Here is a 25857-nt window from a genome sequence, read left to right on the forward strand (position 1 = left end):
GATTGATTATAAGGAAATGCAACCTGTGGGCAATCTACCAAGAAGAAGATGCCTTTTATGGTAAACTGGCCCTTATTTTGGTATCAGACACATGAATAAAACCCGGAAAACGCCACTGGCCGGCCTGTTGGCGAGGTGCGAACCCGCGACCAACGAGGCGAAATTGGATAAAATTATTAGCTCATCGTCGCTGGTCGCGGTGGGCACATTTTCGTATAAACTTTTTACTATTAAATATATATTTTTATTGATTGACGTATTTCAGTTTAGCACACCTTCGATTTAGTACTAATTTCAGAAACGAATGGCAACGCTAAATCGAGGTTTGACTGCATACTGTATATATTTATATTCCCGAGAGCCACAAATGCACCATACTCCTCTGATTTCATTTTTTTAAAGGTTCACAGTACAGCAAATCTGAAGCACTTAAAAATTATACTGTAAAGGTAATAAATTGAAGTAATATCTAATTCTTAAAAGTGTAATTAATTAATTAATTAAAACTTACATTGTTTCTGGTCGTACAAATTGAAATCTGTAACATTTTAATAAACAAAATTCATATTTAATTTTATGTTTCTAAATTATAAAAACTCACCATTCCATTATTAACGATTACACTTGACTGATGGGAACAAATAAATAAATATCAATTTATGAGTTAAAATCATTCAAATTTTTAAAATATTTTCAATTTTGAAAATAATAACAGAAATTAAATTAATTTATTTCCTATTATTTTATTTTATTAATATATTAAATTTATACTTACTCCACTACTGAAATAGATACTACTCCACTGTCTTTTCTAAAATGTAAATTTATAAAATATTTTATATTAATTTATATATGTTAAAATGAATAATATTATAACAGATATAACTTGAAACTATTTTAAAATATTACTGATATATCTATTTTAATTTAAACTGCTATAAAACCTTCTAATATAGTTAAATATTTTAAAATTAAAAATATGCACGGTACAGGATAGTCTAAAATTCACAAGATTCGAATATGTTATTCCTCAAAAACTTTATAATAATTGTTTAAAATAAATCTTTCTTGTCAATACGTAAGTTATAACGTTTCAACACATTAAAAAAGTGTTGGCACGAGTTCCAAAACTAGCCAATATCACTGATTTGATTGATTTTTGGGCCATATTTTATCTAGTTTGTATACCAGGGGTGGCAAAAGAATAAAAAGAAAAAAATATATATATATTATATTTTAAAATCATAACGATACACAAAAGATTTAAATTTCTAATTTCGTTATGGCAAAACAGAATCCACTAATTGAAAAATATTGCTTTAAAAAATTATTTTTGAATGGAAACGTCAAAACGTATCAACAATATTTAAGATAACGTGAAGTAACAATTCGAAATAATGCTTTATGCAACAATATCCAACAATCGCGTTTAAGAACAATTATCTAAATCCTTAATAAACACAAATCGAACAACATTATTGCCCAATTTGATCTGTAAGTCAATCTATCAACCAATCCACTCCAATATAAAAGAAAAATGATTCAAATTACAGTTACGACGTGGCTAATCACGGATCAGAATTATCTCTTTACGATCTATATTTTGGTTCTACGATTATCTCTTTACGATCGACATTAACAATAATGACGGACGTTTAGGATGAGGAATTGGAAATGATGTCTCATCTCGATATTATCTGTGAAGAAATCATAAAGAGATAGGATCTCTCACAACAGGAGGGAAATTCTATAATTAAGTCATTTTTTCATTTTATAGATTATTAATTTATACAATACAGATATTATATATATAATAGCTTATATATATATATTAATTACCAAATTAAACTATCCTAATATACTGAGATTATTAATATATACAGTTGAGTCACGATTATTCGAGGGATCGTGGCTCCAAATTACCTCGGATAATCAAGATTCTGCTGTTCTAATATAGATTTATTATAAATTATTGATAATATTTTTATATAAAACTTTTTTTAAATGCGTTTAGAGTTTTTATTATAAATACTTCGATTCCATCTTTTGAAATTTTAAAGTTTGAACAAATGTCTTATAAGATATTATATGTATTAACAATTTCTAACATTCTTAAATATTGAAGAGCCATAAATTATTGGAATAATGCTAAAGATGTGCTTATATAGTGTGTAAACTCAGCTATCGAACTGAACTTTATCTGAAAACGATGCAAATCTATCAAAGACACATTGAAAATAGTGATTTGTTTTATAGTGGAAGCTTTGTAAATTAATTGGCCTGGTATGATGGCTCGACCTTCATGTGAATTCTCTTCGTATAAAATAGCAGATAATGAATTATTGAAATATATAATATGTCAGAAGCTATTTCAATTAGCTTAAATGTGAAAAAAACAATTGAAAATGTGCTGGCTGTAAAACTAAGAAAAGTAAGGAAGCAACTGCAGAGTCTACTCCGTTTAATTTATTAACCAAGTAGAATGAGATTTTGATGAGTATGATAATCCATATGTTTTAGTTGGTGATAATTCGGGTGGTATAGAAGATACAGAAGTTGATATATTCACTTCAACTGTTAGACAACTCACATTATAATTAAAATTAATGAGGAACTGATAGAGATCAACAGATACAGTGTCCCATTGAATTTCTAACTAGTAAATTTGATCAGATGAACGAAGACTATTACAACAAAGTAACTAATGTTGTTACAGAGGTATGTGGAATTGTAAATGAGAGTTCTTGAATTTATCTTGTTAATCATTTAAATCCCTGTTGCAGAAGTACATTTTATAAAGCGAGATTATTAAAAAAGAGAGCGAGAGCGAGATTATTTTATATCCTTGAAGTAAAAATGAAGATATTTATGTAAGGAAAAGTTCGTCACTATCTGCATGCTGTAGTTTGTCAATAGAAAATTTAGATAACTTAGTGCTTAATTTATGTAAGGTAACATTTAGAAATGAGATTTAATAGTGAAACAATATTCATATACATCGATAACTAATTTCTCAGAGGGTGTATTTCTTCTGCTAAAACGTGTGGACTAGCTTCAAAATGCAGGAAAAGTTTGGATATTATACATAATTATAATTGTTATTTAACCTTTTTTGTATAATCGAGAGATGAGCAAATGCTGAATTTCCTTCTTCCTATATATATACTGTATATGGAAAGATACAATATGAAAAAATTTAAAAGGTCTCCAACTAAAAATATTGTATAGTCAGTGTATCAAAACAAGTTCATCAATTACAGTATAATTTAACTTGTGAATTATCGTAAAGCTTGCAGCATGGTCTTTGGACCTTTACTGTTCAATATACAATATATATAAATGGTTTACCTAAGTTAATGTCTGGAGTATGGGTTATGTTATATGCAGATGACATAGCGATAACATTTTAATGGAAGCATTAAAATTATGGTGAAAAAATTAAATAATAACCTGAATATCTTTGCTGTTTATTTAAAATTAGTAATATTAATTAATAATATAGTTTATAATTTATGAATGAATATATCTGCCTGCATCAATAAAACATCTACCTATGCCAGAAGAAAATCCACCTGAAATGAATAATCTAAGGCAGGTCTGATCTGTCTCTTGCAGTTGCTAACAAGTCTGTCTTCCCTAATCCAAAACAATTGAGTATCTGTCTTAAAAATGCAGAAGCCAAGAACACGTGAAAATAGTGAGTCCGAAGAAGAAAAAAGGTTAAGCACTCTGTCATCAGGTTAAGCACTGCTGGGTTCCCACCCAGCAGTGCTTAACCTGATGACATATCTTATAGCCACATGTCAACCAATTCTGATAGTGTAAAGATAGCTCTGAACCTAGTCAACAGCAATCAGGAAGTACCAAGCCTGTAAGGCCTTGCGACAAAAGCTAGACATTTTAAAAGGATGACCCAAAAGAGGGGAAATAATTCCTGTCTATTGTGATTTCGGCTGCAAACTTCAATCCCCAAACAGAACAAAAAAGAAAAGTCACATACAGGTCTGCGCTCTCCAAGTCTGCAAAAAAGAGTTGCTTTTGATGACGCAAAAACAAACCTATAAAAAAGAAACAGGATTTCGACGATGCAGGGTGCATTTTCTGCAGTGAAAAACATTCCTCTACGAGTTACTGTGAAATGTGGAGACAGTGCTCGGGATGTAAGCAATGGCCCCGTTAATTCTTTGTTGGAATGGACGAAAGAGTATCTGCGAAAGAGTATTTTGATGAAAGAGTGTCTATGTTAGCTTTGTGAATAACTGATTAATTAAATAGACTTGTACGTATTATATTATTACGATATTATTTTGGATTACAGAGACTAAATTCGGTAATAATATCTACTGTACAGCAAAACATTTATATCAAAGACTTGTACGTATATAGAAAACAACTTTCTGATCATTCGAAATTAAATGGTCTCTGTGAATCGTTTTACTCAGGCTGGGGAATAAAATGGTAGGAAAATAAGAAAACTTATGGATACTGCTTTTGTTGTCAAAATGTCTAAATTATTGAAATTATGAGAGAAGGCCGTCGTTTACCCAGATTATAAATTAAAAACAACTTATTTCGATGTCTAAAGGATAGCAGTTTTTTCTAAGGGGAATCATACTTCCTCCGTCTTCCATAATATAGAAAATAACTTCAAACAAAGGCAAATTATTATAAAATAATTAAAATTTTAAAAGTTACAATACAATAAGAGGAGAGGATGATTCTGCATATTTAACTGGAATAAATTATTCCATACTAAATGGAAATAATTAAATATATCAGCTTCTCTGATATTTGATACATAAGTCTCGAAACATGGGATACATCTGAAGCACGGTACTAAATATAAATTTTTTTATAGTGGTCAACGAAATGGGAGGAGAAACTTTTGATTTTCAGAGGCATTAAACTTTCTAAAGAAAGATTTTTACTCACGAATTTAAAACATGCACTTACATAACATCACCCTTACATCGATACACACAAATTCGAACAAATATAGAATCGTCGCATCCATTCAATTATATACCATGCGTAAACATCATAACTAACACAATGAAATAACCTGAACACTGCTTCCCAAAATCCATCCCCTGGGTCCTCGTCCCGGGAAGTGGTAACGCTTATTTTGATAATTTATCAATTGGCGGCTGAAGGGGCTCTGGTACACATTTAATCTGCTTTTCATACTCATATTTGCCGTTATGAAATAAAAAGTCACATTGAAAATTTCAAGCATCTATTGTGAGTTTTTTACTTGTGTAACCTGAACGCGAAAATTTAAGAAAGAAAAAACAGGAAGAATGATAAAAAGAAGGGGGAAATAGAGAATAGAGAGGAAATATCATTGACAATAAGCATTTTATTATCCATTATTATCATAATCAAAGTTTTGTTACATTTTAAATACGTTCAAGAATACGCAATATTTCGAAAGAAACATAATCTATATAAAAGAATCACAGTTAACGTAATCCAAGTTATTTTCGACGTGGAGATAAAATTAAATTAATATAAAAAAATTGTAGATTTATGCAGATTCTTATTACACTAATCAGAGAGCCTTTAATTATATTAACCAACATATTCAGAGAGCCTTCGTTCATATGTTAAAATGAATAAAATGCCTTTCGATTATAAATTTATGTGATAAATTATAAAACTTTCTTCTGTCGTTATGCTGTTTTAGTGTTTATCTATCTAAAAATAAAGAAATATCCTTAATACGGAACAAACCATGTTCCGGACTTTTTGGATTAACGATCTTCTACTGTACTGTACATTTGCACATATTTTCGGGTCTTAAGTATACGTATTGTACATGGTTGTTCATAAGTAACGCACCAGAGGATGTTTCCACGCATAGCGGGTATGTTTCCCTGATAGCTTCTCATAAGGTGCTATAGTACCATACGAGGCTTTGAGAAGAACGTTGTAAATCTGTCAGTGTGTTAGCGTGGTGGAATCGGTAAACAAATAATCCCATTCCGACCTTCCCAGTTTTTTTAAATGTTACACTATGATTCTTGTTATAAGCCCGAATTTAAATTTTCTAAAATTTCTCTACAAAAAGTCTTACTAAAATTTCTGGCGAAAATCAAAAAATGGATATAACAAATTTACTTTAAAAAATCTTTTGAATACATAAAGAAAAATATATTTTAACGGTCAAAAGAATTCCACTTTTATTAAGTTAACAGATGAGCCCGGCGTTACGCATAACACATATGTATTTACCATATGTGTTATGTGTAGAAACATCTTGTGGTGCATTCCTTTTGAACAACTCCAACTTTCTGTATATATATATATATATATATATAATTATATATATATGTCTTATATATAGAAAATCAATTATAGGATCAACAATAGCTTGGTGAAGAAAATCTCTAAGAAAAATTACATTGGCGGTGGTTCGGACATGTGAAAAGAAGTCATAGTGATTATGTCGAAAAATGTGTAATGGAGATGGATTTCCCAGGGGAGGAGAAGAGCTATACAGGGAGGACGTTGATTTGACAGTGTTAAATCATCGTCCTCTCTGTTTGACAAAATCTCGGATATACTTTATATATCATTTTAAAATGTCTTATCCTTCTACTCCACATTTGAAAAAAAAAAATATTTAAGAACATTTAAAAATATAAAACATAATGAAAATAATTTAAATTTTAATTAATTTTATGTAAATGAATCAAGAAGAAACACTTTTCACGGATGTTAGAGATCCATTTACACTCTCCTAAAAAGTTCGTAACGAGAATGCTGGAACATGTATTTTAATGTACTGTACATGAATTGGTTAAAACAAATATATTAGATGTTCTGTGCTTTTTAACTGTTTAGAACAAGGTTCACCGACCCTTGTTCTAACTAAACAGTTAAAAAGAAATTAGTGTTGGCAGTAGAGAAGTGTTGAAATTTTTAATATTTTATTCATTTATTTTCGAATTGGATATTAACATCTCTTGTAGAAGTTAATGAATGTCCTAATTAACTTTAGGTAATTAATTAATTTTTTTACCTTAAATGAGCCCACTTATATGAAATGAACATGTAAGAAGAAATATTTATCTTACATTATTCACGTTTTTAAATTTGATTTAGACTTAGACTTCTGATTCACAAAACAATTTATTTATCAATAAAGAAGTTTTTAAATACTCTATTATTAAAAATTGAATATCAGATGGCGTGACGTACTGTACAAACTAACTGAATTGCATTGACTATAAAGTTTTCTTTCGTAAATCTTATTTATAGAAGCGATAACAGATGGCGCCAGAGAATTTAAATTGACGTCCAAAATGGCGGGTTTCGAAGTTACGGAATACGGATTTTATATGTCTGATAATAACGGTTACTAAATTCCATAATTTGGTAATATAAATTTTGAACTTTTTGGCCTTTACAATTATTTACAATGATCTGTAACTCATAAAATTCTTGTTGACGCGCTCATGATCTAATTTGTATCATCTCAGACTCGAAATGCTCGCATTGTAAGCAAGTATTTACTTAAATTATAAAAAAATAATAAAATTTGATCCACTGAAGAGGCTCTTAAGAGAAAACATATATGGATAAAATAAAGTAAGAAATAGTGAAAGTAATTTACTGGTCTTTCTTTCTCTTTCGACTCTGTCGAAATCGGAATTAAAAAGTGTTTTCACTTGTAGTTCTCGGAATTTTTTTAAAAGAAAAATTTCTTAGAATTGATTAATTTTAATGTTAAATTATAAAGCTTAGTCTTGCATTATAAGCTACAAATAAATGTCTAAGTATTACTTCAATAATATAAGGGAAATCACGCAATTCATAAGTTAGCTATTATCCAAATTTAGTTCACAATTTCTATCTGAGCTGAATTTATAATAAGGTAAACATTCTATCGTCTAATAGCTCAAGCTTTAATAAAAACTCAGGACTCCACACTTTTATATGTATTATTATTTTGTGGAATGGAAGGGTCCTATATATTATATCTTAGGGCCCACAAGTATAAATCTATCCTTTTTTTTTCTTTGTATGAAAACTCTACATTTAATTTTCAGCGAATCATTCGAAATTTTAATTTTATAATATAATACTGTATTAATATTTAGTCCATTTGTTATTATTTAACAGAATAGTAACAAATGGACTAAATACGGCTGACTTCCGGCTCAAAGCAATGCTCTATCCTATTTCTTTATGGATTGTATATGATTAGTTTCTTTAGAGCCATTTAAACGAAAAATCATTGTCTCAGAATTAATCCTGATCTTCCATTGTTTAAATCAACTTTTTCATTTTAAACAAAACTAAATAGTTTATGATTAAAAAATTATATTAAATATGATATATATGTATTGCTTATTGAGAATGTTGTAAAAATATTCAATTTCATACAAATTAATTTAAATAATTAAGTTACGTTAAATAAAAAAATATTAAAATTTGTATTGATCCTACAGCTGATTTTATAACATATATAGATGAATCATCACACTCGCTTACAGGAAATATTACTCATAATCACGTATTGTTTTCGAGGATTTGACAGTGATTGTAAGGAATGATCTGACTACACGACATTCATATTTCTATGTTGTATTTTATCTTTAATGTTTCCTAGTATATACAACAGATGTTCTAAGTTTAAATATACCTGGGATTCCTATCACTAAAAATAATCGAAAAGAAATAAATTATTTATATTTTTTGAAAGAAATTGTTCGAAGAATATAATTTATATAGGGAATTGTCTTTTATAATTTATATTAACCGAAATTAAAATATTTGGGTTCCTATTGTTGGATTTTAGAAGATTAGCACTGTTAACATTAACACATTGCACTTAAAATTGCAATAATTTTCATTTTAGATAAGTTATGAAAAGTTACGAATTTATTATTAGGTCTGTACATTAATACACATGCAAATAGAGTGTAAAATGATCGTTTTATTACGATACTTTGTAAGTATTGGTTACATAGTTGAGGTATTTACTGTTGGACTATGCAGACTAATTACGCTGCTTCTTCAGGAAATCTGTGTTCTAGTCTGCAGTGGGTTCAAAAGTTTTTATGGACAAATTTATCCCGGTTATTGCAGACCTTGTCTGCAACATCCCCATTTTGGGTCTGATGAATCCATGATGAGTATTAAAAGAGTGCGGAAAATGTTTTAAAAAAAAAAAAAAAAGATACTTTTCAAGTAATAAATGTTTATAATAGTTTTGATTTTATTTCTGTTAGATAGTTTTAAAAAGAAAACCTGCATTATATTTATAAATGTATATTTCACGAATGTTACTTAAATCGAAGTTTAATGAAAAGTATTTGAATCCTCGAATTCTTAATTTAATAGACACTATTTGAAGCAACTATATTAAAGCATATATATATATATATATTATCTAGCTGCTTAGAACAACCTACTGAACTTATATTTAGCATAATCTATGACGGAAACATCTAAAAATTGATTAATCGTATACAATAAATAATAACTTTATCTTAAAAGTGCAATCTTTCATTACTAGGAAATATTGATAATTCTATTTATTAAAAATTAAATAATTTAATAATCTTTTTTGTGCATTTAACTATATATTTCAATTGTTTCCTATAAACAGGAAAATTGAGATTAAAACTTTTTTTACCTTTATATAATTTTATTTTATTTTATGTTGAGTGTGTTTTTATTATATCTTAAGGCTGGAAATTTTACATATATTTCTCCCCGTCTGACTGAAAGCCTTTCGCGAGTAAAATAAATCGCGGAATTATCTATTCGAAATAATGAATATAAAGTCCATCGATACAGTGAGTACAAATTCAAAGAAAATGTTTATCATATTTAGTTTATTTTATTTATAATACGTTCACGATTTTTATTTTATCTCCAGTATGTACGAGTATTCTATCCGATAAATACAGACAAATGAGTGTTTTCTATTATAAAATATCATAAAAACTAATAATATAATATACATATATAACTACTTAGTCCATTTGTTACTATTCAAATAGAATAGTAACAAATGGACAAATATTCATTTAGGGATTGTATATGAATAGTTTGTTTAGCGCCATCTGAACGAAAAATTAACAACTAAATAAAACAAATTTAAAATATTTAAATTGATCGTGATAATGATAATAATCGCAACACTATTTAAAAAAACCAATTAAATAGGTCCATATTGCTTTATTTATTTTAATATTATAAAATATTAGAAAAAGAAAAGAAAAAAAGAAAAAAATATATTATGAATATTGTTTCTTCAGATGAATGATTAAATTTGTCATAGACGAATTGAAATGTTCTTTTTTACGCGTTATATCTTATGCTAATTTCAGACTTGATAGTTTTTGTCATTACGACCACGAGCCTAAATTTATTAATAGTGAAATGATTTATTGCTTGATTTAATGTATGTTATCTTTCATCGGATTGTGTAATTTTATTTCTTAAATTTTCTTATGCTTTGGTGTATTTATTCTATTGTTGCTGCTCACACATGACACAGAATATAGCTCGTATAGCAGGGTCTAATACTGTATTTTATTTTCCGTGAGTTAAACTCCAAAATGACGTTCACAAGCAGAAAAGAAACTATGCTGGATCGGATTCGAATCTGAATCAATCACAATATCTGGTCAATTAGCTAATTATTATTCTTTATATAGTTATATGCTTTCATTATAAATAATTCTTTTTATAAATCATATTTGATACGAAGGAACGAAGATGGCGGGGCAAAAACTGAATTTTTGACTTATATTATTATCATCTTTTCATCGTTTTACGATGCTATCAGAAAACTTTCCTAAATATTAGCCATTTCAATTCTATCTTCAATAAAGTATTAATTGAAGTAAATTATTCATGTATTTAGTTTAATTTTGTGGCACGAGATTTAGAACATTATGAGTATTTTTCTAAATTTAGCACTACTGGAAAATTGAATTGATATCTCGTATTTCTCCTACGTGAATGTGTGTGTGCATACGATCCTATATATCTTTGTGTGTAATCTTTCATTTGTAAATATTGCTTTATCTATTTATCCATAAACAATTCTTTATTATGAATAGTTAAAAATATATCAATAAGAAAATTTAAAATGTTACATTACTCATTGTATTAAATGTTTTTAAAATAATTTTTATTCAGCAACTTCAATAACTACTAATCTGTGTAACAAGCTAACTTTTCTTACAAAATAAATCTTCTCACACGCCCACTTTCTAAGAATGTCAACATGGTAACCTATTTACTTGATTAAGAACGAAATGAGGACCAACATAGATTATAAAATAGCAAAAGATTAGATCTTCAAATGGAATCCATTAATTTTGTTTTTATCTGTTTGATAGGAAGTCGAAATTTGTGTGTTTTGACTAATAATTTAAATGAAAAAAACATTAATTAAATTAAAAATAGTGGTATTTGCTTTGAAATTATTTACAAAATGAGTTAATAAATTGTTTATTTTATAATAGCCATGAGAAAGCTTAATTACATTGTGAATAATTTTACAATATTTATTATTGAATTACAATATACTTAGCCTACTTAGCTTAGATATTAATAAACTAAATTAGAGTCTTTAAATAAAAAGTGTGACCGTTAAATATTAATCTTATGTAAAAGTAAGTTTAAATATTTTAAATTTAAAAAAATAAACGTTGACAATGTTGTTAAGCGTTTTATCAGAATAAATTGCAACACTTTCTTTGAGTCTTGTCAAAAAATATATCTTTTGATAACAGGTATTATTTCCCTGTTAGTTGCTTCAGGCTAAGAAAATTTCATTTCGTTGGCAATGCACCAAATACTTTTTTGTGCCAATTCAATATAGTTTATAATCATTAATTTGCATATTAGTTTGATTATAATTTTTAAATATAATAAAAAATTATACAATTTCTTTGCATTATTTTATAATCAAACTAAGATAATCTATAAATAATTCCTATATACAACTTGGTGTTCATTAGTACGTAAGTACCTCGTATGTAGCTACAAGCTTAGCCTATATTATATACCAATTATAGTCACATAGTATATTCTAAACTGATCTTTATGATCTGACATATTACTGAAAATCATATAATAAAAACTGTACATTATACATAATATAATTACTAAGGTAATTCAAAAGTATATCATTTAAACGTAGATTATTTGCAATTTATTATATATTATTTATATAAGTTGTACTTTTAAGCAGCATGGTTTCTCTTAGACCAAAATATTGTATACATGTAATCATTAATGCAACAGATGTCAATTTACTGCAGCAATTAAATGGGTAATTATGCGAATAAATTAGATATCAGCTTCTGATTCTTAAATAAATTATGAATCGTGTTATATATGTTAGGACGATAATTAGAAATACAAATACAAGATTCATAATCAGATTCATCCATATCAATATAAACAGGTTTCAAACTGTTGCTTATTATTACTATTTTTTTTTTTAAATACCTTTATGGTTCTTCTTAATGTAACGGACTCCTTACTTTTATTACTTTTAATGTAAATATCTCTTTTAAAAGAGTGCATTTTCTTCCTTGTAAAGTAATTAAAAATGTTAATATTTCGGTAGAAATTTACAGCATAGAAAAATATATACATTTGAATAAAATATGCCAAAAAAATTATATTAAACTACTATTTAATATAGGTATTAAACTAGAAATTCGCTTGTCAAGCATGACGGAATATTTTTTATGTGAAAGTTGAGATTGAAGAATTGACGAGAGCTTCGACATTGTGATGCTGTTTCTGCAGCCCTTGACGAAGTCATTCTTACTCGATATTGCTCAAGTCGGACGTCACGGCCTTCAGGGGTCTCGGTTGTTCTTGTTCTTTTAGATCTAGAATTTACTTGACCAATTTTACTCTTACACTTTCCCCTAGGCATTCCCCCCCGACAAAATAGCAATTCTTTTTAATTACACGTTGATAAAATAAAGATGAATTGTACTATGTTAATTAGATGAGCGATAACACTTTCTGAATAAGGGCTCGTTACATTGTTACTTCCGATTGGATAATAGAACGTCACGTAGTCTTTAGGAAAGGATTTTTTTTTTTTTAAAAGCGACACAATGCGGCTATCATTTTTAAAGTTTAAATTTAATGAAGTAAATTTAAAATATTCCATATGCCAAAATATTTTAAAATGCAATTAAAGGGAAATTTCCTCGTCAGGCATGAACGTCACTGTAACGTAAGCGCGATCATCGATCCGAAGTCGGTAAAACCTTTATTCTATAGCTAATATAATACTTTCCGTCAGAACATAAAACGAATATAACCAAAATTTCATCTGGATTGGACAAAAATTGCGGGAGTTATAAGGAATTCACACATACACAGACGAAAGCTTTTGTATTAGTAACAAAGTTTAAGAATAAAAATATTAAAAACAATTCTAAAAGTATAACTTTTATTCCATTTTTGTATCAGTTATTAAATAAAATTTTTAATTAAAAAATTATACGTATTATATTTGCATTATATTTGTATTTATATATATGCCGTACATCAAACATTATTTACCATTTACATGTATTTCCTGTGAGCTATATGCTAATCTGTTTATGTAAAGTTTAATAATATTAATAAATTATTTTTTAAAGTATGTACGCATTTATCAATATAAAATTTTTAATTCAGGAAAAACAAACCAGATCTTGAAGATAAGGATTGGAAAATTTCCAAATTCATTTTATTAAAGTTTAAATGTTGAAGCAACAATTACTTTAACTTTGAAGCGTTGAAGATAGAGATAAGCTTGGCCCTGAATGTGGATAAATTTGACTTTGAATTTTTATTTATCATTTGTTGAAAAATATCTTGCCTAATATGATTGGACCGGTTTTATTATATGCCTGGAGCAATTTTTCAACAACCAATTCACTTCTTCCGTTTGATTCAATGTCATTTATAAATATGCAGAATGTATATAAGACGTTATATACTATAATATAAGCTATCATTGTTCGAGTTGCAACCAAGAATTATCACCACTAAGAATCCAAAAATGAGAAAATATTTTTTTGTCGTGTTGATCTTAGCTGTAGGTGAGTACGAAGATGATTATTTAAATAAAATTTATACATTTTCAATCTAAAAAATTACCTTAAACTCTATAGAAAGTAAAATTTTTAGATAAGTTTTTGTTGTTAAAATATTAAGAATAGAATTATGTACTTTCAGGAATAGATTTAAGTCATCAGGAAGACAAATGCCACTCTAATAAACTGCAAGATTGTCTATTCATTTTAACAACTTATGCTAAAGAGCATGACTCACCTTTCCCAAGAAATGAAGAAGAACTTAAATTACAATGCTCGTAAGTTAAATAATGCACAAAATTTATATATATATATATATATATATCAATACATTTAATTACAATTTATATTTATTTATTTATTTGCTTTTTATATACATAGATACTTAGAGGACATGAGAAACTGTGTATATAATTATAGTCGAGTATGTATGACAGATCTGGAAAGATCTCTTGGTGACTTAATTCTAGCAGGAACAGCACAAAGTATGAAAGATATGTGCAATCCTTCTCATTCTTTATATCAAAGTAAGAATATTTTCGACTTAATTTAATGATTTTAAAATGAAAAATATAATTTAAAGGTGTTTTATTTTAGATTTCCTAGAACAGGCTGAATGTATTAATGACAAATATGGAGGAACAAAGAGCTGTTTCGAAGATGCTTTCGCAACTATCGAAGTTTTAGAAGAAACAAAATCGACAGATAGAATACATATATTATGCTGGTAATTACTATTATTATTATTATTATTTTTATTTTCTATCAATTTATGTAACGAGGCACTTAATTTTTGTCTTTTTTACAGTGGAGTTAACCGCTTCCGAAAATGTGTAGGTGATTATTTCGAACCTGTCTGTAGCAAATCAGTGGTGGAATTTATAGATACAATATTAGAATTTGTAGCTACGGAATTTGCATTACAAATCTGTACTTCGTACGAGGATTACAAGCAAGGATGCCCCAAGTTACCATCAGGAGAAGCAATAAAAGGAACATATAAAAATAATCTCCTTGGTGAATTTCTTGATCCGTTTTACAGAGCTTAAACTCTGTTAAAATTATTAAAAAATAAAAAGAATATTATTTTTTGTTTAAAAAAAAGCAATAAACAATAACCCAGTTTAAAAGATGTAGTTTGAGAATTGTTTCAAGTTATTGTTTACAATTAAAATAAATGTAATGTTTCTTATTGATTCAATAAAATTCGTTATTGTTAAATAATCTTTTAGTTAAATATTTTAAAATTATTTTACGTGAAATAATAAAATAAAACATAAATTTGTATATTTTAAATTGAATTTTTACAAAAAAAAATATTGTAAAATTTAAAAAATTATTTCAAAAATAAAATATTTTATTATTTACTATATAATTCTAAAAAAGTTTTCATTATTTTAAATCAAAATATAATATTTACATTTTATTTTAATAATTTTTCAAAAATATTTGAACATATTTTTTTTTAAAAAAAAAGTTAAAATAAGGAAAACAACGTACAAAAATTATATATTTCGTAATAATTTGCCTATAATATTACAAAATGCATATACATAAAGAGAGTTTATAAATAAAAAAAAAATATATACTTTAATTATAATAAATTGAGTTGTCATTAAAATTTTATTATAACTTAAAGAACAATTATTATATATATATATTACTAAAACTTATCAACCTCCGTGAATGAATATAAAATTTCCTTTATCTCACCTTCATATAAAATAATAAACCTGAATGTATTTAAAGTGAGTAATATAAAATTAAAATAATTTTTTTTTCTAATTTATTCTAAGTTAAATAAATTTGGCAATATACTTTTACGATTTTTAAATAATTTTTGGAATTTACACAATAAATTAAACTTATTCAAATATAACTTCCTTTTTATTATTTTATTCTAAGAAAAGTGTGTGGTTACTGTGATGTTAAAGTTGAATATTTAAATAAGAAAAAAAACAATATATATATATATATATATATTTGTTTTTTCTTATTTAAATACTTTAAGTACTTTTATTTATATAAAAGTACTTTTATTTATATATATATATATATATATATATATATATAATAAATAAAAAGTACTTTTGAATAAAATTAAATGTTTATTTAGTTTATTTTTAATTATATTTTATTAGGCATTAATGTCTTAATTCCTATATAAAAACGATTGTTTCTAAATTATAAATTTATAAAATTGTTTTAAAATATTAAAACAAAAATTTTAGAGTTTAAGAATTTAAAAATTTCATTTTTTTACAGAAAAATTTCACCTTGCATTCACTGAAATATTTACTAAAATAAATCTGGTTGACCTCAACGAAAACGGTTACGATAAGAATTACCTCAAATTTAAGCTTTAAAATTAAGAAAAATAGTAATAAATATATTAAATATTACATTATAAATATAATTTTATTGAGTATTTCTAAAAAATTTATACTTAAAACAGTTAAATTCAATCGTATAAGTTGAAATACTTTTGTATAAATTCAGACATTTTTTTATAGTTATAAATTAACTTAAAATAATTAATTTTTAATACACTATTTAAAGAATATAAATGAAGTTTATTTAATTTATATGCAAAGCATTTATTGCATAATAAATCGTATATAAATGAATCATTTATTGATTTGAACAGTTGCATAGGCATCAGTATACAATAAATAGGCAACACGACTACTATGTCAGATCAAACAAGTAGCATAAAAACTAGTTTTTTGAAGGACATTCTCACTAATAATTTCTCTTGATTCTTATTGATAAGAGTTTTTAGTAAATAATTCCATTAAATGAGTAATTTTTCCAAATGTAAAAAAAAACCTTTCAAAATAATGACGGTCTCTTGTTATGCTAATGGTATTATCTATCATAAGAAGGCCTATTAAGATATGTTACTGAAATTATATTGTCAAATAAAATAATTTTAAATGTATAAATAAGCAGAATTTATACAAACACTTCCTCCTTGTCAATGTTAGTTGGAAAAATTTAAACTGTAAAACCTACTTTCAAGCTGCTTTAATAAATGTTTATAAAAATAAATAAATATTTTCATATCTATTTACTGCATTTACTTTCTGGTTTTATTTTATTTATTAATTATATTATACAATATACACCATAATTAAGTCTTTAAATGAGCATTCCTAATACTTTTCTGTCATCTACACGATTGTTTTAATCTCACATTTACATATTTCTTAATTTTTTTGATTTTATAATCATAAAAATATTCAAATATATAAACAATTATATAATGCTAGAAACTAGGAATGAATTAACTATTAGAAAAATTAATGGCTGTAACAAGGAAAATATATAAAATAATATATCTTATATTTTACCTGTACTTAAAGTTAGTTTTATATATTTAGATATAAAAACAATCGAAATAAGTTAAAGAAATAAAATCAGTTTATATTCTTTATTTACAATAATCTGTACTTTTTAGAAGAGGAAATAGAACCCACAAGACGAATGCAGCGTGGATTACGAATAAACATACAAAACAATTTAAGTAATAACGTTAAAAATTAACTGTTATTAACAGTATTTAACCTGTTTTGTATACTACGTTAAAATATCCGTTGCCTTCGATATTACTTAAACTCGTGTCTTTGGTTCTCTCCGGAAAGTCAAGTAGCTTCGTAAACATGCGTGTTATATACGTTAGAATTTACAGTTTAAAGATATTTACTGTTCAAATATCTATAAAATAACGTCTCTTCGGTGTATTGCCATTAACATTTATTAGTATTATAAATGTTTTATTTGCATAATTAAGATTTTATATTTAAAATTTAAGTTTTAAAACTAAAAAATAATTCCAATAAACATTTTAATATATTTCTATTATAAGAAACTAATCACATGAAAAAAGCCAAGTAAACATGAGAAATATTGATCTGGTATTTTTTTTCTTTAAAATAAAACAAAACAAGGTACATAAAATATATTTACGAAACAACAATGTTCCTTTACTTGAAGTTATTTACATCATTGCAATACAATAAATAATAAATAAATAATAAAACCAATAGGATCGGTTAATCTAATATTAAAATTAATAAATTCTAAGAAATTTTCTTTTAAAAAATTCCGAGAACTACAAGTGAAATACACTTTTTAATTCCGATTTCGACAGAGTCGAAAGACAGAGAAAGACCAGTAAATTACTTTCACTATTTCTTACTTTATTTTATCGCTAGAGTTCGCTTAACAGCCTTTCAGTGGATCCACTGAAGAGGCTGTTAAGCGAACTCTGCGATAAAATAAAGTAAGAAATAGTGAAAGTAATTTACTGGTCTTTCTCTGTCTTCTCGACTCTGTCGAAATCGGAATTAAAAAGTGTATTTCACTTGTAGTTCTCGGAATTTTTTAAAAGAAAAATTTCTTAGAATTTATTAATTTTAACAATAAATAATATTTTTACATTGTTCAAAAGCAAGTTACCTTACAGTTTATAAACAAACATCTTGATATACTGTGCATAAAGCAGGAAAATTTTCATTAATAATTATTCTAAAAACGTCACAGTTTGTGATTCTTAGACTGAAAAATACATTGAAACAAATGGGTTTTTTTAGAACAATTATCTTTGATAATTGAAATAAATTTCATAGATTGTAAAATAGTCAACTATTTAGATGAGAAGCTAATAATTAAAAATTAAGATAAAAATATGAGATTTAGAGGATAATATATAAAAAGTTATATATAGATTAAAAATATCAGTTTAAATATAGTACTTTAGTTGTATTCTTAGAGGAAATTATAGAGAAATTAATGGAAAATTCAAGAAAAATTATGAGGAAATTTAGAAATTTTAAATTATTAAATTAAATTCATTAAAAAAAATTGCATACTGTATTTTCAAAATTCATCGCGTTTGAAAGCTTATAAAACTTATAAATCACTAACTTTTTTATGTTTTGTAAAATGCAAAAATTTATAAATCAAATAAAAAGACAATAAATAAACAAAATTCTCCATGAAGTAATAAAATAATATTTTATTTAAAAATATTTAGTTACTTTTATTATATATAAATATATTATAAAGCTTGTTTGTATGATTATAGAATTAAATTTTTCGACTTCAATATAATGAATAAACTTGAAGTTGTTGTTAACCTCGAATAGAGCGAGTTTCAATAGTTATAAAAGAAAAAGAAGAACCCGAGAAAATTTATATTATTTATACAATTATTTATTTTACACTATTAACATACATCTACTATGAAAATTTTACATACAGAGTGATCAAAAAGTCAGTTAACCATATTTCTTTCCAAGTAATTTAGCAATTCTTGCAAAATTTGTAATAAAGTATTCGAATAAAATCGAAAAACTGTTATTAATTAACTGACTTTCGGGCTTACTTCTTATATAAGATTGCAGAGTTTAATTGTTTATAAAAAGTGTCATTCAAAAAATAATTTATTACATTTATTTTATAAATTAAATTATATATTTAAAACCTTAATAGTTAAATAAAATAATATTAAATTGTATATTAAATAAAATAAATTTATTATATTATTATCACGTGTAAATTACTCAATTGCATTACAAAGAATATATAAATTAATTCTTTAAAAAATTTATTCGTGTATTTGTACATCAAAATATTCTTTATAACATCTTTGAACCTTTAACGTTGTAAAAAAAAACACGTGAAATTCTGTGACCTCATTCCTTAAGGTTTATAAAAACAGATTGAAGAAGCCATTAAATGATTCTTCGTGTGTTTGAGTTGAGTGAAGTGAATTTACTTTTCATTTTTACAATTTTTTTTTTATAAATTAAAGTTTTTTTATTTATATATTTTAAAAAGACAATCTTACCTAAACAATAGGTAAAAACTTTTCCTCCATTTTTATCATTATAAGTATTATTGACTATTCTGTTGTCTCAATGTTATTTATTCTTAAAATTTATATACTCATAAGTTAGAAACTAAATTAAATTTATATAAAAACAGAAAGAAAAATATTTTTTAATTGTTAAATTTCAAAATTATTATATTATATAACGTAATTTTAAAAATAAAACAGCGAAATTGCCATTTTGTATGTTAAAAACTACCATCGAGTAAAGGCAAATTAAATCAAATTGGTAAAAATTTTGCGGTAAATATTAAAATTCCATCGCTCAAGTACGAGTATATTAAGTCAAATTACTTTAAAAAACCACAAAAATACATTAAAATAATGTCTTTAAAATAATATTAAATCACGTTACAGTTATAAAATCTTTTTAAAAAATGTCGAAATTTCAATAAAATTTCGTAATAATTAATTAATCTCCTTTAAAAACAATGAAATTCTAATTAATTTTTCGTTATAAAATCACTTTCTTTATAACAAAAAGTTTAGAGTGTATTTAAGTTTTATAATTTTAGTCAATAACAGCAAAGCCTTCGGGCAAATTTTTGATAAGCTGTAAAAAATAATTTGAGGTTTTACAGATAAGATTGATAAGTAGACATTTCCAAGTATATATATATACATTAAAAAAAAACATATTAAACTTTCAAGGATATCTTGAGAATGGAATAATAATGAACATTTGCGTCACTTATAGCTGTAGGGGATTTTTGTATAAGGTAAGAAAGCATTTTCATTCGATAATTCATTCGAAGGATCCACCCCCTGGCCTCCCGTTTGCAGACTACAAATACAGGAAAATAAAGCTTCTAGTATTTAAAATAAACTTTCAGTATACATAAAGGCAAGAAGACACCGAGACTAAATATACAGTAAAACACTAGAAAAATGAAGTTATTTCTCTTTGCAATCGTTCTGGTTTTCGGTAAGCTTAATTTTGTCATTTCAACAATTTTTTAAATACAGATTTATTGGCTTTTTTTTTATTATTTTTAACATTTTATATTTAAAATGTTTAAAATTTCTAATGTCTAAGAATGACTTTTTTTTTTAGACAAGATATAATCGTCTTTACTGTAAATTCCAGTTGAGGCCCGAAAATATCTTCACGTTATCTTTCAAAAAGTTCATTTTTGAACTAATTAATCTAGATTTTGCGTTTATAAAACGCATTTTTTTTTTTAAATTTCAACTTTAAAACGCAAAATTTTTTAGAATATTTCAATTTAAAAAAATTCAGTATTTCAATTTACTTATTCGAAATTACTTATTATTGCATTTTCTAAGAAGACATTTTAAAATATGTTCTTAGAAAATGCAACAATTTTAAAGGATTTTAATCCTTTAAAATTGTTGCATTTTCTAATTGTTCCAAGAAATTTTTCGAAATTTCTTGGAATTGTTGACTAAAAAGTGCGTTTTTAAAAAAAACGCAAAATTATTTTAGTGAATTTGAATTTTTTAGAAAAACTTTTTACTTTTAGAATAAATGGACTTGAAAAATTCATTTTAAAAAATAACAAAATTTTATAGAGAATTCCAATTTGATTTTTTAATAAATTGGAATTGGAATTAAAATTTTATAATAAATAAATTTTTAATTTCTATTTTTTCATAAACATTAATTTTGGAAAAACTTTTAAAGAAATTTGAACTTTTTAAGAAAACTTCAAATTTATATTTAATAGTTATAAAAAAAAAATTTTTAAATATTCTTTTTAAAGATATAATGTAAATTTATTTAATTTTAATTTGTATTTTCATTTCTTTATATTTTTAATTGTGAAAAATTTTAAATAAAAATTTTAATGATTAAAAAATAATAATTTATATCCCTATTTTCTCATTATAAAAGTTTCAAATGAGTTATCCTACAGAGATTTTAATTAATTTTTTAGGAACGACCTTGAAATAGCCGGTTACTAATGTAATTAAATTATAAAAATTTCACTTAAAAAATTTATTTTAATTATAAAATAAGTATAAAAATTTATTACTTATTGAAAGAATTTTTTAAAATTTTTTTACAATACCTTACTAAATTATTTACAGTCCTAAAAAATTAGCAATTAAATTGGCCAATATTTTAACTGTAAACTTGTAGATTAAATGATAATATAAATAAGTATGTAAAAAGTATTCATGAAGAAATTTATATAAATTTATTTTATAATTTATATTTTTTTAAATTTATTTAGTCTTTTTATTAAATTTTAGGTATCAAACAAAGTTATGCAGCTGAATGCCACTGGAGAGAAATCGATTTATGTTTGGCAACTGCAGCTCTTTATGGAACTGGAGGAAATATAATTCCAGAAAATGAAGAAAATGTCGAATTATTCTGCAGGTAATTTAAGCTATAAATATAACACAATTGTACATAAAAGTGTAACGATTGTATGAGTACCAGCTTCTTCCTCATTTTACACAATTAATTTTTTTTTTTCAAATCAAATTAACCCTTTAAATTTTTAATTTCATTCATTAATAGCACCGTCCAAGAAGGGCAAGCGTGTGTAGGCAACTTTTCAACAAAATGTATGTCATCCTCATTGAGACAATTATTGTATTTGTTCGTTGAGCCAACAGTACAGTTCACTCAAGACTTCTGTACTAAAGGATCTCCATCGCAAAAAAGTAATTTATTAATTTATTTAAAATATTATCTCGATTAATTAAAATTCTAAAATGTAAATTTATTTTGTATTTTTTTTTTTTTTTTTTGTAGAATGGTTGCAACACGCTCCATGCTTATCAGAACATTTTGATGAAGCAAGACCGTGTATAGATGATGGATTAACAGCTTTAGAATACTTAACCAAAGTTCCACCAAAAGATCGATTTTCTAGTTTATGTTGGTAAGTATACGAAGCAATAATTTTAAATTATTATTTTGTTTTAATTAAACAGTATAATGTTTAACGAAATCTTCTTTATTCCTCTAGTACCTTCACGAACATTCGTCAATGTTTAGGAAATCTTTTAGCAGAAAAATGCTCTAAAGATGCTCAAGATTTAATGGATGTGATGCTTAGGAGTTTAATAAGCGATTTACCATTCACTGCATGTCAATCATTCGATCCAAATCTGATAAATGTAGAGCTGTTCTTCCACCTCCGGGTACCAAAACCGCTGGATCTGAATCTGAATTACAAATTGTACGTTTGCTCTCTACATTCCTCGGAAGTTAAGAAGTGTTATCTGCATTTTTTTCTTAAAAATATAAATTGTAGTTTTTTTCCCCCTAGATAGTAACATAATTCATTAATTAAAATTATTCTGGATATCTATTAGTTTTGTGATTTAGAAAAACTAAATGGAAATTTGATACTTTTTTGTATTTTCTATCAAATGGTTGTTATTACTATAAAAAAAGCATGATGTAAATTATGTATTCCTTTGTTATAAATTTTGTTAAATGAGCTAAAAAATGCAACAATAAAATATTTCTTAATAAATTTAAAAAGTTTGCGATTAATTTCAAGAATTCATTACTGTAGTAACGTATTTCTTTAACATGAAATCTTGGTGTAAATTTTATGATAAATTGTGTGATTTATTTTTTCTAAAAATTCTTATTTCTCTGCCTTTAAAAAAAAAAAAAAGAGAGAGAGAGAGAGAGAGACATAATTTTATCTTTATGGCAGAGAATTAAAAAGATACATATATACAGAGTGGCCCAACTGTAAAGAGTTAAATTTCGTCTTATTCAAATTCGAATTAATGATATTTTACTACGTTTTCTCCGGTGATTTTTTAAGTTTATATTTAGTATATCACATAAGATACAGTAGACTAAGGATGTAAATCTAAAAATTATCATAAAATTTAATTAAAGTATCGAAGATTTCTGGTAATGATGATAAAAACACGCATAAAATTCAAAGAAATTCGTTAATTAATTAATTTTTTAGTAAAATAAATATTAAAAGAAAATACAAAGGAAACACACTATTATAGATTTATTCATCATTATATTTCAAAAATGAATTATTTTGCAATATTTCTAACTTTTCATTTCCTGTTTTTGTTAATTAAATATCTTAATTAAATAAAAATAAAAAAAATATAATAAAAATATAAATTTCTAATTGAGATAAAATTCCTGATTAACAAGAAAATTTAATTTTAGACTTTAAATATTTTAAAGAAAATTACTTTATAAAACAAAATGTCATGCTGTAACTCTGGATAAATCTTAATACTCCAACAGTATCTATTCCAGTAACGAAATTACATAGAGTGACCTAAAAGACTAAATTTCTGTCGTATTTAAATATTCGTATTTTCATCGTGTTCCTATCAATTTCGTAAAAGAAAAAAAAAAACACGTTATTCTCAACGCATGATTATAATTCATATTTAAGACTATACCTAAAACACAAGAAACAAAGCATGGTTAACCGATTTTGAGCCACCCCTTGTTATATATAAGTAAATTATAATATAAATACTACAAAAGCAAATATTTCATCTCGTAAAACAACTAACATAACAATAAAAACGTTTTCACAATCTGAATGAAATATGGACATTCCTTTGGCATTGTTACGTTTATTATCGTATACAACTTCCTTATTCAACTCTAGAGAAGTGTGTGTCGCGAGATTGATGATGTATTGAATTTTAAACTGTAAAAAGTCATTTCCTGTGAGCATTGAATGGAGTAAAATGTCAAATTTTCCTTTCAAAATTTTCCATTTCGTATAAATTTAAAAAAAAAAAAAAAAAACATTGAAACTGCGACTTATAGGAAAATTTTAAAGAAAATAAAAATCGAACTTTTGTTATAATTGCAATGATTTATATATAACTTTAAGGAACAAAGAGTAAAGGAAACTTTTAAAGTTCGTCCATTGAGAATTTTTTGTAAATTTTCTTACTTATTGTTCCGGTATAATTTCTATTAAATCTATAACTATAAATTATATACTTTAAAAAATGTTTATATATTTTATCTATATATAAATTCTTTTAAAGTAATTTAAATTTGTATTTTTAATAAATAAATAAATAAACAGTTCATAAATAAATTATTAAATTTACAGAAAAATTTCTAAAACTTCAAATTTTAAATTATATTTAAAGGAAAATAATCGTAGTCTTTTAAAATTTCTGAAGATAATTTTATTAACTTTTATGAAATTTAATCATAAATAACTTAATTCCAATCAAAATTTCATATTACAAGAGTCGATATAAAGAAAATTTTAATAATTTAATTATAATAATAAATATTTCATTTGCATTAAGGCTAAGCTTTGTTACAGGGGGTTATTTTTCCAGTAATTTATTAGTACACATTTGTTACATGACAATCGTTCAATGTACATTTTCTTAAAGATCACAAGTAACATTACAATAATCATTTAGTAGTATATTTTGTCATTAGTTTACTTTTAAATATTTTACTTTAAGTTATCTAATTAGTAAACGATACTTCAATAAATAATACTTCAATTAATTTTTCAGATAATTTTTAATTTTTTAGCGATTTGATTAAAAAAACCATTAATTCTATACATTTGATTTAACGTAAGATTGTTTAGTTTAGTTCTAAAGTCTTGATTTTTTTCGTAGATATTAGTTCTTTAATTTCATATTTTTGATGGTATTTATTTAGTCCTTCACATTCTCTTGGTAAATGATTCAAAGAATAATCACTCGAGTTGCACCAATAACACCTGTCTTTGGTAAAATCCAAATAAGTATTATTAATAAACAATGAATATTTTTATTGAGTCTTAATTGGATTAATAATCTTTTTATACTCATACTGATATTAGCGGTTATGATATTCGTAGACGACGGGATATTTAGAATGTTGATGTACCATGGATGGTATACTGAATGATTTAATAAGTTTTGATCAATTATTAT

General features: G+C 25.1%; 1 protein-coding gene and 1 pseudogene across 1 annotated transcript; both read left to right on the forward strand.

The window, feature by feature from the left end:
• Positions 1-13935: 13935 nt before the first annotated feature.
• Positions 13936-15305, forward strand: LOC136979572 (uncharacterized). Its single transcript, XM_067275582.1, has 5 exons — positions 13936-14087; positions 14224-14359; positions 14463-14608; positions 14679-14808; positions 14890-15305. Exons 1-5 carry the CDS (start codon positions 14048-14050, stop codon positions 15128-15130), a joined length of 693 nt encoding a protein of 230 aa, XP_067131683.1. The 5' UTR covers positions 13936-14047; the 3' UTR covers positions 15131-15305.
• A 5440-nt stretch (positions 15306-20745) lies between these two features.
• LOC136979573 (uncharacterized) lies at positions 20746-23443 on the forward strand (annotated as a pseudogene).
• Positions 23444-25857: the final 2414 nt, after the last annotated feature.

The sequence above is a fragment of the Centruroides vittatus genome, unplaced genomic scaffold (assembly GCF_030686945.1).
Source record: "Centruroides vittatus isolate TY-2023 unplaced genomic scaffold, ASM3068694v2 contig_628, whole genome shotgun sequence".
Taxonomy (NCBI): Eukaryota; Metazoa; Arthropoda; class Arachnida; order Scorpiones; family Buthidae; genus Centruroides; species Centruroides vittatus.